The sequence below is a fragment of the Mastigoproctus giganteus genome, chromosome 8, assembly GCF_048544385.1.
Source record: "Mastigoproctus giganteus isolate SK-2022 chromosome 8, ASM4854438v1, whole genome shotgun sequence".
Lineage (NCBI taxonomy): Eukaryota > Metazoa > Arthropoda > Arachnida > Uropygi > Thelyphonidae > Mastigoproctus > Mastigoproctus giganteus.
Window position 1 is genome coordinate 24,975,041 of NC_143582.1, and position 16,154 is coordinate 24,991,194.

The 16,154-nt window shown below is 37.7% G+C and overlaps 1 protein-coding gene across 3 annotated transcripts in view; it reads left to right on the forward strand.

Moving 5' to 3' along the window:
• The window catches only part of Cul5 (cullin 5), a 227,103-nt gene that overhangs the window by 161,005 nt on the left and 49,944 nt on the right, over window positions 1-16,154 (forward strand). For all 3 annotated transcript variants that reach the window (XM_090379738.1, XM_090379737.1, XM_090379739.1), the window contains 2 exons: window positions 3,096-3,228; window positions 15,201-15,332. In XM_090379738.1, the coding sequence (XP_090235864.1) occupies window positions 3,096-3,228; window positions 15,201-15,332 (265 nt within the window). The remainder of the gene's footprint in view (window positions 1-3,095; window positions 3,229-15,200; window positions 15,333-16,154) is intronic.

Consider the following 16,154-nt stretch of genomic DNA (forward strand, 5'->3'; position numbering starts at 1 on the left):
AGCCCTTGCACCAAAAAACAACACAACAAGTTTCACTTCCATAAGTCATGGTGGTGAGTATACATTGGTTCATTATTTTATGTTTCAGACAAACTGGGATATTGCTCGTCAGTATGTGACTATATTTCCTGAATGCTATCCATCCCAAATTTATTCTTCTCTTGACTTCCAGCCATTTATCATTATTACAGCTCATAACTTGTCCCAGATAAGTATATGAATCCACCTTTTCAATTACTGCTCCTTCAATCATTATTTCCCTTTCTGTGGCATACTTGTTCATCATTACTTTTGTTTTAGCCATATTCATCTTTAGTCCAAAATCCTTACTAACTCTGCATAACTGATTAAAATTTTCCTATAATTCTTTGGGATCGTGACTTATGACCACAATGTCATCTGCAAATCGTAAATGGTTTAGGTTCTCTCCGTTCACATTGACTCCTTTCTGCGACCAGTCTAATCTTCTGAAAGCTTCCTCAAGGGCAGCAGTAAACAGCTTCGGAGATATTGTGTCTCCTTGTCGAACTCCTTTCTCGATTTTAAATTTCCTACTGTCTTTGTCTAGTCTAATAAAGGAGGTAGAATTCTCATATATTTTCTTCTAAATTATAATATGTGGGGTATCTATGCTTTGTCTTTCCAGTGCCCGAAACATTGCCTTATGCTGTATGGAGTCAAATGCCAGGCATAATGGTGTTTTATTCATTTGCTTTCTCCATTAGCTGTGATATTATGTGAAGGTGATCTATAGTTGAGAATCCTCTCCTAAAGCCAGCTTGCTCTTTCAGTTGATTCTCATCAAGTATTCTTTCTAATCTGTTAGTAATGACCCTTGTGAACAACTTGTAGATGTGGGATAACAAGCTAATTGGTCTATAATTTCCAATTTCTGATTTATCTCCTTTCTTATGCAGCAAAACTATGATTGCATTATTCCACTGCTTAGGCGTCACACCTTTTCTAATGCACTTTGTGAAGAGCCTTGCCAGTTTTTGTGTCATATCTCTTCCTCCCAATTTTAACAACTGTACAGTAACTTCATCTTCCCTCGGGGCTTTCGATTCTTCATGCATGTTCTACCTCATCAGGAAGAATATCGGGTATATCGTATGTATTGCTAATTTGCAATCCATCTTCTCCACTGCTGACATCATTCCCTCGCTCCTTGTAATAATTCTCTATAGTAGTCTTCTGCTATTTGAATTATGCCTTCTCTGCTGTTTATAAGTACGCCATCGCTATTTTTCAGTATCATTTGTCTTTCTGTATTACTGCTCATGGCTGCTGATTTAAATCCTTTGTTTTCCCTTAATGCTTGTTCTACTTTTCTTGTGTTAAATCTTCTTTTGTCCTCTCTGAGTCTCTTTCTAATGGCTTTGCATAACTCAGTATACTCAATTTTTTCCTTGTCAGTGTGTATCTTGCTCTTCATTTTTCGCCTTTGGTTCATCATAACAAGTGTTTCTTGACTAATTTTTTCTTATTTGGATTTATTTTTCCCTATATATATATATATATATATATAAAAGCAAGAATTGATCCTTTTTTCCCTAAATTTTTGTTCAGAAACTTTTCGGAGCCCTGATTCTAGATTCAGTCTTGACAATGATTCTCGTGTCATTCTCAACTGCAGGGAATATCCCATCCTAACGTCAGAGAAAGACTTGTTGTGGTAGTGACCTGATTAGAAGTGATTAGAAGTGAGACCATGAAGGACAGTACACTGATCTCCACACTTTCAGAGAGATAACTTGACTGCCCAGAGATACAGTGATTAAATGCTTGAGCCCATGTGAAACTTTTCAGGGATACCATAAATCTTGAATTCATTTCATGGATGAAGACCAGTTGAAAAGGATCCTTGGTATATCCTTTATAACTAGTTTACTTTGTTTGTCTCAACTGAATTCTTTCAGTAGTGAGGATATCCTTTTGGTGAAATGGTTAGCAAGGTCTCCAGGCCCTGGGAGTTGAAGTGGAGCACAGTTTCCTGTGCCAAGATCAACTCTTACAGAGAATAGGATTTATTTCCATGTGGTCTTATTTTCACACCTATAAACAGCACGACAGTTTGTTGTGAAAGTTTTTTGGCTGTCAGTGATAATCATACTCCATATTAAATGCATGTTATGCTAGAGAGACCCTTCATATTTGGATAGTTGTGATTTCATGATTATGATTCATGCAAATGGGGGTATATGTATTTGTATAATTGCAACTTATGATAATACCCTTTCACAAAATATTTAGCAAAATTTCATCAAGAACATTTTATAGTATATTTTATGCTTGTAATTTACTTTTTTGACACCAGTGATGTTTTGGGTTTAAGAGTGTAGATTTATGATATATCTTATGGCAGAATCAATAATTATATAGGAAGCATGCTTTTATATCTCTTTTTCTTGAAAATAGTTTACACTGCATTCCTGCATTCATTGCAACCATATTTTTACACTGTAGAATCTATGCAAAAAAAAAAAGGCAATGACTGAACAACATGAGTGTGTGTAGTGATGGGCATAATCAAGAATCATAATTATGGCATTTTCATAATCATTTATATGCAAATTAGGTTACAATATATATTACGAAAATAATCAATTATATTTGAGAGAGAGAGAGAGAGAACAGAATGTGCTGTGCCTAAGTGGAATAGCACATTAGCTTTAGTTGTTATAACATAAGATCGAATCCCTCCACTGCTATTTCTTTGTTTTCTGTCTTCAGTTTTTAACTATGTTGATTTTGTAATAAACTGATTTTCATATATCTGATTATTTCAATTACTGAAATAATTGATTTTTGATCATTCAATTATGAAAATTATTTGATTATGTCCAGCACTGTGTGTGTGTGTGTGTGTGTGTGTGTGTGTGTGTGTGTGTGTGTGTGTGTGTGTGTGTGTGTGTGTGTGTGTGTGTGTATGCAAAATCATAAAAAGGATTGTGGGTTTTGCAAAAAAGTCTTTATGGTTTTTAAGCTTAACAACAAAACACAGTGCATTATCATTAACAAAACCTATTTCACAAATTAGCAACATACACAGAAACTGAAACTCTAAAAGTATAACTTTTTTTTTAACCATGCAGTGTAGGCAACAAGACCCAACCTGAATCCCGCTGTCCTGAGTTGTTAGCTAATTACTGTGATATGTTACTCAGGAAAACTCCACTTAGTAGGAAGCTCACCTCAGATGAAATAGAGGCCAAACTGAAGGAAGTTGTAAGTAATATTGTACTTTTTTTTTAATATAAATTAATCATCTATTTTTTTTTTTGTCTTTATTTTAAGGTTTAATTTATAGTCACTTTATAACTGGAATTTTAAATTTTGAGAATAAATATTTCAGAAATGCACTTGATTAATTAAAAATAATAGCATGAGAAAATGGTCCCATTGTTTCACAAGAGACTAGAGAAACCACCATAGAATTCCAGTTTTCTGGTGAAATCAATGTGTGACAGCCTCATCATATTCATCTAGCTGAAAGTGACAGTTGGATATCTTCTTCAGAGGCTGAAGGGTTTAGCAGTCATACAATTTACAGAATTCAAGGCTTTAGGTAGGGTGATGTAGCAGCACTTCCCACTTGTACTGCTGCAGATGAGCTTAGATGTCATGGCTATTTTATTATTATTATTTTTTATGAAAACGCCAAACACAACAGGTATTAGAACCTGTAGTACTTAGTACCGTGCATGGGTTGAAGTTTGGGAAGACGAAAGAAGATATTTGTTGACATTAGACTTGAACTTCTGTAGACTAACTTTCAGGAAATATGTATGAAGGAAGGTTGTTCCAGAAAATGGCAGTTCCAGAAAATGGCAATAAACGAGGAAGATGAAAAGTTGGTTCTGTGAGTTTGAAGTTGGACAGTAAATGGATGTTGGCTGGTAGCGGCATGTGTTTGGACTGCTTTGAAAGAGAGAGAGTGGGAATTACAGAAGCCAATTCAGAAGTGCCCATGGAAGTATCTGTAGAAAAGGCATGCAGCAGAAACAGTATGTCTATGAGACAGAGTGGACAGACTGTTAGAGATGAGTCATTAATTAACCTACTGCCCTCTTCTGAATGGAATCTAGAAGCCTGAGAGAGAGAGGGTGGCGCCCCCACATCTACGGGCACCACCACCCCAGATGTGGGAACAATATACCATGGTAGGCCGGATTTGCGATTTATACAGAGTGAGCAGCTGTTTGGAAGAAAAGTAACGCCGAGAGCAAAAGAGAAAACCCAAGTTTTTTAGATGCAGAGGAAGCAATATTTGTAATGTGCTTGTGCCAATAGAGATTAAAAGTCAGGGTAATCCCCAAAAGAGATATATCATTTTGCCTAGAAATTGGAGTGCCAAGTGTCACCAAAGATAAGCATAGCAGCAGAAGAATCCTTTTTTGCGAGATATAAGACAAGACTGAGTTTTAGAAGGATTGAAATCAACTAAGTTGTCTTTGCCCCACTGGGGAATTACCTGGAGATTGACATTTAAGGAATTAGTAGTGGATATTTCAGAAGTTGAAGGTGATTGAGCAGGGCAAGGTTTCTCAAACTGGAAAGTGGGATGCAATGTGCTATCATCAGCAAAACTATGGATAGGATTTACGGTCAATGGAAGGAGGTCATTAATATATAAGAGGAAAAGAGTGGGGCAAAACTGAACCTTGGGGGACACCAGCATTAGTGGAGAAGTTAGAAGACAGAGAGCCATCTATCATCACCCTCAGTGAGCGATCCGAGAGAAAACTGGATAACCAATTACAAAAAACAGTTGGCAAACCTTGAGATGGAAGCTTGTTTAGAAGACCTTTGAGATCAAAAGCCTTTGAGATGTCAAGAGCAACTGCTTGTGTTTCACCAAAACTCTTCTGTTGAATTTGTCCATAAATGGGTAACATAAACCAGAATATCACCAGTGGATCGACACCGATGAAATCCATAGTGGCAATCGTTGATCAGATGGAAGGGTTCTAGATAGTTTAAGAGTTGGCGGTTAATCGATTTCCCCATTACTTTAGAAAGAGTAAAAGTAATTGCAATGGGACGATAATTGGATGGGAGGGATTTGTCACCCTTTTTAGGAACTGGCTGGATATGAGCAAATTTCCAAGCAGAAGGAAAAACACCTTTGGAATAACAAAGTGAGAAAAGGTGGCAAAGAACAGGAGTAAGTTCAGTAGAGCACAGGTTTTGAGAACAAGTGGAGAAATTTCATCACGATCTGGAGCTTTCTTAGCATCAATATTCGACAAAATCCTTCTGACATCTTTTGGATGGAGGACCACAGGAGACATTGAATGGAGTGTGTTGGGAATGGTGGGAGGTGTTTTACCAAGATCATTAGCATTAGCAGAGGCATTTGATGCAAGAAAGCAAGCTTATGCAGCATCAGCCAAAAAAAAAAAAATCCCACTTCACACCTCTGTTCGTTCAAAATACCTGTCCAGCTGAGCCTTAAACTTATTTAGGCTATCAACCTCCACTACAAGGGATGGAAGTCTGTTCCACCAACCAACCACCCGCTGGCTAAAGGCAAATTTCCGCACGTCTATCCTACATCTGTCTTTCCTCGATTTGAATTTATGCCCTCTCAGGTGATTATTCTGAGCTAGAGGAAGAATCCCATCAGCATTGAGCATGCTCAAACCATTCAAGACTTTATACACCTCTATTAGATCACCTCGCTGGTGCCTAGTCTCCAGACACTGTAATTTGCAAAACTTAAGCCTTTCTTCGTAAGAGCACCCCTTTGTTCCATTCACTAATCTTGTTGCCCTTCTCTGTACTCGTTCCAGCAGCTCTACATCCTTCTTGAAATGAGGCCTCCAGGCCTGTATACAGTATTCTAGGTGTGGCCTGACCATTGCCTTATACAAGGGAATAATCACCTCCTTATCCCTGCTGGAAAAATTCCTGTATATCATTGACAATACTCCATGAGCTACTCTTGCAGCCCGTCTGCACTGCTCAGAGAACTTCATATCTGCCTGCACAACCACCCCCAAGTCCCTTTCATTCTCTACCACTGTCAGTGTAGTACCACAGAGTTGATACGTTGCTCTGGGGTTGCTGTTTCCCATGTGTAGTACTTTACATTTGTCAATGTTAAACTTCATTTGCCACCTCTCAGCCCATCTGCTCAACCTTTCCAGATCCTGTTGCAGCAGCATAGTGTCAGTAGTGTCCTTGACAACCCTGCCAACCTTTGTATCGTCTGCAAACTTGGACATTAAGCTTGATATACCATCATCAATATCATTTATAAATACAGAAAACAGTAATGGACCCAACACTGAGCCCTGAGGGACTCCACTAATAACATTAGTCCACGATGAGCAGTGTCCATTGATTACCACTCTCTGTCTTCTCCCCCTCAACCACCCCTTTATCCATAGCAGCAATTTGCCTCCAATGCCACACTGCTCCAATTTGTGTAGCAGTCTTCCATGTGCAACAGTATCAAAAGCCTTTCTAAGATCCAAGTATATAATATCAAAGCTATTCCGTGCATCCAGTTCTGTTGTGACTGCATCATAGTATCCAATCAAATTGGTCAGGCAAGACTTCCCCTTAACAAAGCCATGCTGTGTCCGAGCTATAACTGAAGTCTTGTCTAAATGATCCTGCAGTGCTTCTTTAACCAGTGCCTCCATTAATTTTCCTGGAACAGAAGTTAAGCTCACAGGTCTATAATTACTTGTGTCAGCCTTTGATCCTCCTTTGTGAATTGGGGTCACATTTGAACATTTCCAGTCTATGGGTACCTCCCCTGAGTCCAAGGAAGCTCTCATAATTATGGCTAAGGGTTTGCTTATTTCCTTTGCTGCCTCCTTTAATATAACTGGATAGATCCCATCCACCCCGGGTGCCTTTCTTGTGTTTATCTTCAACAGTTTCTCCTCCACTTTACTCCCAGTTATTTCAAGATTCTGTAGCTTACTGCTAGAGTTGAATACACCTCTGGCATTCCCCTCGCTGAATAACTCCTCATGTGTGAATGTCGATGCAAAATATTCATTTAGTTTGTTAGCTACCTGAGCAGGATCATCAACAGTTGACCCATCAATATCAAGTGGACCAATCTGATTCATCCCCTTCCTTCTAGAGTTTACATAAGTAAAGAACTCTTTGCTGTTTTTCTTTGCATCCCTTGCCAAGGATTTCTCGTAATCTGCCTTCGCCTGCCTAACCTCCTTTGTAACTTGGTTGCATATCAACTTGTATCTATCATAGGCTTCTGTGTCATGTGTTAATTTGTAAGTATCCCATGCATTTTTCTTCTCTGCCATATGCCTCATTAGTTCATCTGACATCCATTTTGGCCTAAACCTTGAACAATATTTCTTAGTTGGTATGTAAAGCCTAGTAGCGTCCAAGATAAGTTCTTTGAATGCTTCCCAGTTTGAATTTGCTGTTGGTAACATCATCAGCATTGATGATGTTGGTAACATTAATACATGAGTTGGAAGAAAAATGGGATAAAGGTCAGCTTTATCCCTGGCTGAAGTGACAATAGAACCATCTGGTTTTGACATAGGTGGGAGCGGAGATGGGCAAAAGTTGCGGCCAATAGCTTTGGCGAGAGACCAGAATTCTCGGCTACCATTACGGCAAGAGGCAAGTTTTCTACTCTTAGCCTGTTCAAAATCTATTTTGGACTGATTAATAATAACTGCTTTACAAATGTTGCAAACTTTGGTGTAGGCAGAATTACAATATGCAACATTCTTCTCTTGAACAGCATTAGCACATTTATTGGAAAACCAAGGTTTAGATAAAGGACGAGATTTTAAAGTGGAGTGTGGAAAAAAGGATTCCATTCCTATAAGAATAATTTCACCGACACGATCTGAGCAAACGTTGACATCAGAAGTTTTGAAACAGTAATCCGACCAAGGAAAAGGAGAAAAGAAATCTTGCAGGTCATCCCATTTAGCATTCTTGTAGTGCCAAACAATTCGAGGTTGGGAATAGCCATGAGATAAAGGCTCCATTGGAGAAGAGACAATCACCATGTTGTGATCTGAGGTGCCTAAAGGGTCACTCACTTCGACCGTGTACTTAGAAAGGTTGTTTGTGAGAAAACGATCAAGTGTGTTGGCTGTAATGTTAGGATTGTCCGGTATTCTGATAGAATAAATGAACAATCTGTGTGAGGTCATTAGTAATTGCAAAAGTCTCAGCATCTTGACACAGCTAAGTCTGTGTGACTAGAAAACGGAAGCCAGCTGGAATTGTGAACATTAAAATCGCCAAGGAAAATTATCTAACTGTTAGGAAAGTTGGACTGGAGAAAGTCAAGTTGCAAAGAGAGGAAGTCAAAGAGTTCCAAGTGATTAGTGGAGTTGGGAGAACAGTAGAGACAGCAGATGAATTTGACAGAATGAAGTAGAGAGATTTTAAGCCAGAGAAGATCGAAAAGAGGAGATTCCAAATTACCAAGTCTCTGACAGGGAATATCGGAACAGAAATATGCACAAGTACCTCCTTTGAGGCAAAAGAAATCATACAACAAATAATTTGGGCAACTAAGATGAGCAGTGGTTGAATCAACTGATAACTGAGATTCCATCAGAAAAAGTACATGGAGTTTTGTAGACTGTAAGTGGAAATGGACATCATTGAGATTAGAACTGAGACCACGTATATTTGTGAAATGAACTAGGAAGTGTTTGGGAGGTTTAGATCTTTTCACAGTTATGTTTGCTCTATTAGTTTGACAATTCATGGTGAATTCAATAGTAAGAAAAAGTAGGGAGGGGGACATGCTGTATGTAGTAATGAAATTTTTGGTTATGGCGTACTCATGGTAAGAATATGCCCACATCCTTGACATAATGTGGCCTTGACAATGCCCCCTCCCCCCGCATACACACTACTCGTACTCCCTCCAGTCACTATCTGGCAGAGTCGAGGTAACAAGATTATATACCAGCTGATCCAGAAGCCTCCTAGAGAATTACCAATAGGCTCAGTCTGTGTACTTACTAACAGCCGGCCTAAAAACACTGTTTTAGAGCTGTACCCTCAATATAAGGAAGTTTGGGTCTTGCCATGGTATTCATCATAACCTCAAAATACATCAATCATACTGCATAATGGAAGAGATGTGGAAGGGTTGACCGGATCTTAGCTCTGGAGACTAAACATGGGTTCCACCACTTCAAGCCTCCAATAAGCAAAGTGGTGTATTGATGAGAGTCATCTACCACCTAGTATTGCCTGGTAACGTAGAGGCAGCATTCTTCTGTGTGGTGTGGGTGCCACACCTCGACCCCTGCTTATGTTGGTTCACACCTGAGTGGTCACTCAATGTGTTTGCACATGGGGGTTATACCCAAGGTTACTAACAGTCCCACCATCGATAAGGTGCAAACAGAGGATTTGGTTGGCACAGACCATCCAGACTTCACCAAAATTGGGGCCACTTGACTTGAGTGTCACCCAAATATTAGTTCCATCAGCGTTTTAGACTCCCAAGGTAGCAAGCACAGCTTGTCTGGCATATCTGAGAAATTGTCTTGTGACAACTTCAAGGCTTGCACGAAGTTTTGCATTGTCATGGAGCCAGACTATATTGTGTGTTAAGCTGCTCAGGCACTTCCCCTTTATAGCTCATTTTAGATGCTCCATTTTACTGTAGCAGTGAGCACTGACTGAGGCACTGTGGAACAACTAGCTTAGCGGTAATCTGTTGATCAAAGAAAAAGAAATTAAACTTTTTACATCATTGGAAGACCATGGCATATTTCCAGTGGTCCTCGTTATGCATGACTATTATGATAAATGTTCACTGATTGTTCATCCTCTACACTCAAAAATTGCATCACTACACACTGGGTACTGTTTGTAGTGAGCTGTTCCCCTTACATTGAATGTCTGAAGCCTGTACATACGTGCCAGTTTCTGTGCGTGTCATTATCTGTTATGCAAGCGTGATTATTCATTCTGTACCTAGACCTAGTTGTTTGTTAGTAATAGTATTTGCTATATAGTGCAAGGAAGCCACAGGCTTTTGCTTCATTGGCAAAAAGAAAAAAAAAGTAGATAAGAAAATACAAATTATATGCTGCCCTCCTCACATAGGTAACTCATAAATTCAAAGGCCAACTATCCAGTTGGCCTTCGAATTTATTCAAACTGTTAGCCTCAAACATCTAAGAAGGCAACTTATTCCAGCAATCAGTGACTCATTGGTTAAAGGAAAACTTACTACAATCTAATCTAAACCTCAATCCCTGTAATTTGAATGTATCGCCTCTAGTTCTGGAATTCTTTATAACAGTGAAAATTCTACCTTCATTCATTTTACTATCCCCCCCTCCTCTCAGAGCCTTATAAACCTCAATCAAGTCACCCTGAAGTGCATGGTTGGGTTGCCATGCTCTGTAGCTAGCCCACATAATCAGAATCTTTCCTCCAGTGGTCATCCTTTTGCCGATCCCAGCATTCAAGTTGCCCACCTTTAGACCCTTTCTAGAAGCTCAATGTCTTTTTTCAAATGAGGTCTTCATTCTTTTTACGATTGCCTTATACAGTGGAATTATGACCTTCCTATCATGGGTGCCAGCAGCATGGTGCAAGTGCACCATCTTTGAATTTTGAAGTAATACACAATTTTTAATATTTTCATTAATTTATTGAAACATAAGATATTGTATGTATTTGAAAATTTGGTGAACAAAAAATTTATTCCCGCCTGCACCACCTTGCAAAATATCTTGCCAGTGCCGATGCTTCCTATCTCTACAGGATTCTTCTTCTTCCAGTCACATAGCTCCCTGAGTAGCTGTTGTGGCCACCAACAAATTCCTCCAACTGCATTGATCGTGTGCTATACGAGTAGCATTGCAAAGTGTCATGCCCAGAAGTTCACTAATCCCATCCTTCCACCTAGTTGCAGGTCTTCCTCTGCATCTCTTCCCCTTGGTTTTTCCTCTCATTATATTCTTCAACAGAAAGTTTTTCCTTCTTACTATATGACCAGAAAACTTGAGTTTTCTTTTGTTGATGCTATGAAGAATTTTGCTATGATGCTATGAAGGCCTGCCAATTTTATTCAATACCAACTCATTTGTTCTTCGATCCAAGTAAGAAATACACAGTATATGCCTCAATTTTCTTCTTGTCAACTCTTTCAGATTCCATCCTTCACATCCATACGTGGCAACTGGAAAAATTTACGAATCAATGATTCTGTTTCATCTTTAGAGGCAGAACATGATCTCTCTATAATTTTATCAGATCAGCAAGCAGCGTTTTAGCAATTGCCTGTCGTCTCTTTACATCGTTTGAGCAGTCAGTATTTTTATTTATTCTTGACCCTAAGTAATCAAATTCATGAACTTCTTCGATATCTTGACCATTAACCTTCACTTTACTGGAACCAAGATTATCACCAATAACCATAATTTTAGTTTTACACACATTCAGAAACAATCCTTTTTTCTTACTTGCTTCGCATACTCTCCTCAGAGTTTCTTTAAGATGAGCCTTAGAATTACCAATTAGCACAGTATCATCTGCATAATGAAGGTTGTTTATCTTCAGTCCTCCAATTTTGATGCCAGTCTCTAAATCTTCCAAAGCTTCATGCATGATATCTTCGGCATAAAGATTAAAAAGATGAGGTGACAAAATACAGCCCTGCCTGACACTTATCTATTGTGAAAAAGTCAATGTTTCCCATGTTCATTCTCACAGTTCCTTCCTGTTCCTGGTACAGTAGCTTAATCAGCTGAATTATGTGGATTGGGAAACCCATAATAGTCATAGTTTCTCATGTTGAACACAATCAAATGCTTTTGCATAATCAAAAAAACACAAAATGACAGGAACATTGAATTCTTTGCATTTTTCAATAATCAGTTGTAGACTTAAGATCTGATCTCTGGTTCCTCTACCCCTTCTGTAACCTGCTTGCTCTTCTGGAATTTCTTCTGCAAGTTTTCTTGAGATTCTGTTCAATATGATTTTAAGAAGAATCTTGCTAGAGCGAGAAATTAGGCTAATAGTCCTGTAATTTGAGCAAATTTTCAGATCTCTTTTTTTGGTAAAGGGATGAAAATTGATTTCTTCCAACCTGATGGCCACCGTCCCATTTTCCAAATTTTTATAATCATTTTATGAAAAGCTCTGCACCCTTCACACCTGTAGCTTTAATCAATTCTGCTGGGATTTCATCAATTCCAGGTGACTTGCCACACATTAATTCTCTGATGGCTTTTTCGACTTCTTCCTTCAGTGGTACTGGTTCAAGATCACACTCTTGAAAAGGGGGTAGCAGATCAAAACTTAATTACATTAAGTTTTGGTCGGAACTTTTGTCTTAAAGACTTAATTACATTATACATCTTTTTAATGTTGTTTCGTTTGTTGTGGTATTCGATTTTTTTACACTTTTGATTGATATAATTCTGTTTGTCCTGGCTTAAACAGCACTTGATGACTTTGTTTGGTTCTGATACTCTTCATTTCCTTGTACACCCTGGGCTTTGGCAGCAAGTTCTCTGTTCAGTAAGTTTTAAAAGTGTCTTCTGTAATCCAACGCTTCCTGGTCTTTGATCTTTCTCTAATGTGTCTATTTGCTGAATCCTTAATAATGCTTTTTTTATTTTCCCACATTTTCTCAGGCAGCATATCGTCACCTAGTTCTAAATGAACTTGAAAACAATTGCCTGTTTCAAGCACATAATCGTTTGGAATATTTTTTACATCCAATTGTGTAGGGAAAACCTTATTCATGATCTCTTTCAGCTTCAGCTTGAGAACGATGTGGAATAGCTGATGATCACTGCCACAATCTGCTCTAGAAGTGTTTTTGCTGTGATTACACTGGAACGCCACCTTTGCTGCATAAGGATATAATCAATCTGATTCCTTGTTTTAATGATCAGGAGATTTCCACGTGTAGGGCCTTCTCGGGTGCTGCTGAAAGCAGGTGTTACATATGACAAACCTGTTCAGATGACAAAATTCATTTAAACTTTCACCCCGCTCATTTCTAGTGCCGAGACCAAATCTACAGCATAACGAACTAGAAGAAAAACTGTCTTGCCTACTTTTGCATTAAAATCACCCATGGGTTAAAAAACATTTTTTTTTGGGATCAGATCAAGAGCTGATAAATGTCCATATCTTTGTCTGTGGATGTTGCCGTTGATAACGTTCGATAAATCATTGATAGGACACGGTGGGCTTTCCTGGTTGCCTCTCTATGCTGCTCTGAAAACTTCATATATGCCTGTATCATAACTTCCATATCACTTTCTTCCACCACTGTTTTTAATTCCACCCCACCAAGTGTCTAATTTATTTTGGGGTTGCTATTCCCCAATTGCAAGACTTTGCATTTTGCTGCACTAAAACATAGCCACCACTTCTCTGACCACCTTTTAAGTCTGTTCAAGTCATCCTGAAAGACTTCAGGATTACTAAGGAGTGCTGCTTGGCACTGATCATTAACAACTCTACCAATCTTTACACCATCTGCAAATTTTTGAAATCGTACCTTCAATTTTTAATATCAATTGATTGTACAATGATGAGTGTCATATATGGCCATTTCTTTTAACTATTTCACAAATAACTGTTTCCATCTGTCTCTGTGATGAGGCAACAATACTATTGAAGCAGCCATCAAGGTAATGCCACCTCTTTTTAACCTTTTCCAGAGCTAGTTTCTTAAACACGTCTAGACTCTGAGCAGTGAATTTTTCACTAGCTGTGAGCTCTGAGTTTCATTTTTTTGAAATTTTTTTAAAAAATAAACTTTGTACACAATTCCAGTAAATGTTAATTTTTTCTTATTTTTACTTGGCTGTCCAATATTAGAATGAAATAATTACTTCAAAAATCGAGTCAAAATTTAAAAAAAGTCTTAAGAGAATCCTTACTTTTTTTTGTTGTAATACTGATATCTACATCCATTTAAGTATCACTTGATTCAATTTCACCAACTTCTGGATATGAATTCCAAAGAATTTGGGTTTTTGTAAGACCACAGGAACAATTTCTTTCTGATTTTAAAATCTATTTTCTTGATAGATCTTGATCTGTGATAAACTGTTTACAATTACTTAGAATCACAGATAAAAGATGATAGCATTTATAGATGACAACAAACTTTGAAATGTTAGTTGAAGTGTACATGAAACGTTGTTGACAAGTGTGTGTGTGTGTGTGTGTGTGTGTGTGTGTGTGTGTGTGTGTGTGTGTGTGTGTGTGTGTGTGTGTGTGTACATACTCCAAAAAAGATTTCTTTAACAAAAGATTTATTTTGTGAAGGGCTCTTTATTTTATAGTAATGCAATATTGGGCAGTTCATTGGAAAGGTCGATATGATACTTTGTGAGATATGACTACTTTTGGTAAGACTTTTGCCTTTTTGCATCAATTATTAACAAGAAACATCCTCTATGATGTTATCATGGTTTTGCCACTTACTGCTCATTTGAAAAGGGAAAGCTCTGGGTTCAATTTCTGTCTATGACAGGGGGAATTTCTAAAGTCCTGTACATTTGAGGCTGTTAACCAATCTCAGGCAGAGGAATTAGGCGTTTCTTCCGTACGTTTCAGCCTACACAGCATGCATATCAGTCCACGAATATAGACTTATATAGACAATAACACATAATGGCACAGTTGCCTAAGTTGCTTAAAACCTATCAACAGTAGCAAGAAACAATGATGTTGATCTCATACAATTATTGAGTTGCATGTTGCACAAGTGTAATACATGGTCTAATGCAGAAAAACAAGCATGTGTTTCTGCATTAGAATAAATTTGTATTGTATTTCTAATAAATGTATACAAAAACCTGTATTTCATAGTATAATCCACTGCTACTTCTTTAGTATACGTAAAAACAGCAAGAGTTATTTATGGAAATCTTCAAGATCATATAATTCAATTTAATTCTTTATATTTAATTTAGTTGCTTCTTAATTTTAAAATTTGGGAATTCTGTAGGTTGTGTACTGCCTACTATGCTTAAAATACTACAAGTTGAAGTATAAAATCAGAAAAAATTATCAACTTAGAAAATATTTTAATTTACCCTGTTGCTGCTTCTGCATTCATTAACAAAGACTGAACAAAGAGGTTTTACAAGCACAGACACTTAAGACCTTTCAGGTCATTGTTAAGATTTTGTTTCTGTCTTTTGTTGAGTTTTTTACTTACTTGTAAATTTTTATAGCTCCTGGTGCTCAAGTATGTTCAAAATAAAGATGTATTTATGAGGTACCATAAAGCTCATCTAACTCGACGCCTAATCCTTGATTCATCAGCTGATAGTGAAAAAGAGGAAAATATGGTGGAATGGTTGAGAGTAAGTGCATATTTATTTCCGGTTTGCCATAACAGCAATAATTGATAAAAATTGTGGTTTTTTTTTATTATTTAACATGTTGATTGCCAAGGCTTATTTGGGTAAACTGGTCTCCGGTGCCAATTTGAATTAGGCTTGTTAAATTATTCAAAACCTAAATTATAATATATATTCATCACCAAAACTTGTAAAAAAAAGCTTATTGTTGTTAAAAAAAAAAAAAAGCCTTGCAAATTATCTCATAGTTGGCATATGTAATAGAAAATTCTTTGCATCAGCCAACGAGTTAACTCGATTAAATCAGACGTGTCGTAACTTGCAGAATTCACTGTATGGGCCAGTGCTGTGCGTAAATCCGCCGCAGTGATACAGACTTTGTCGTGTGTGTTGTATTTTGTTATGTGGTTTTTTTTTTTTTTTTTTATTTACAAAAAAAAAAAAAAAAAACTAACCAAAGAAGAGCTTTAACTCTATGCTTATATGAGTGACTTGAAATTTGAAGAGCTTTTTGATGAGTCATACGGTTCTGGTTCATAGATTGATCGGGTCAAATGCTCTCTTATTATTCAGCGCGAAAAAGAAAAAAAAAACCATCAGATGGCTGAAAAATATTGCATTACATATTATAGAAATATATATGCATAACACATAAGGTGCCTCCGTAGCCAGGTGGGAAGGAGCATCAGTGCGTAGCACACGCTTCTTGATTAGACCGGGGTTCGAGCTAGTCACCACCAAATACGGAGGATGCGGAAAGGTCAGGGAATGACCACCGCATATCCAGGAGCAATATGGCCTTAGTTGCTAATGCTCCTAAAAACC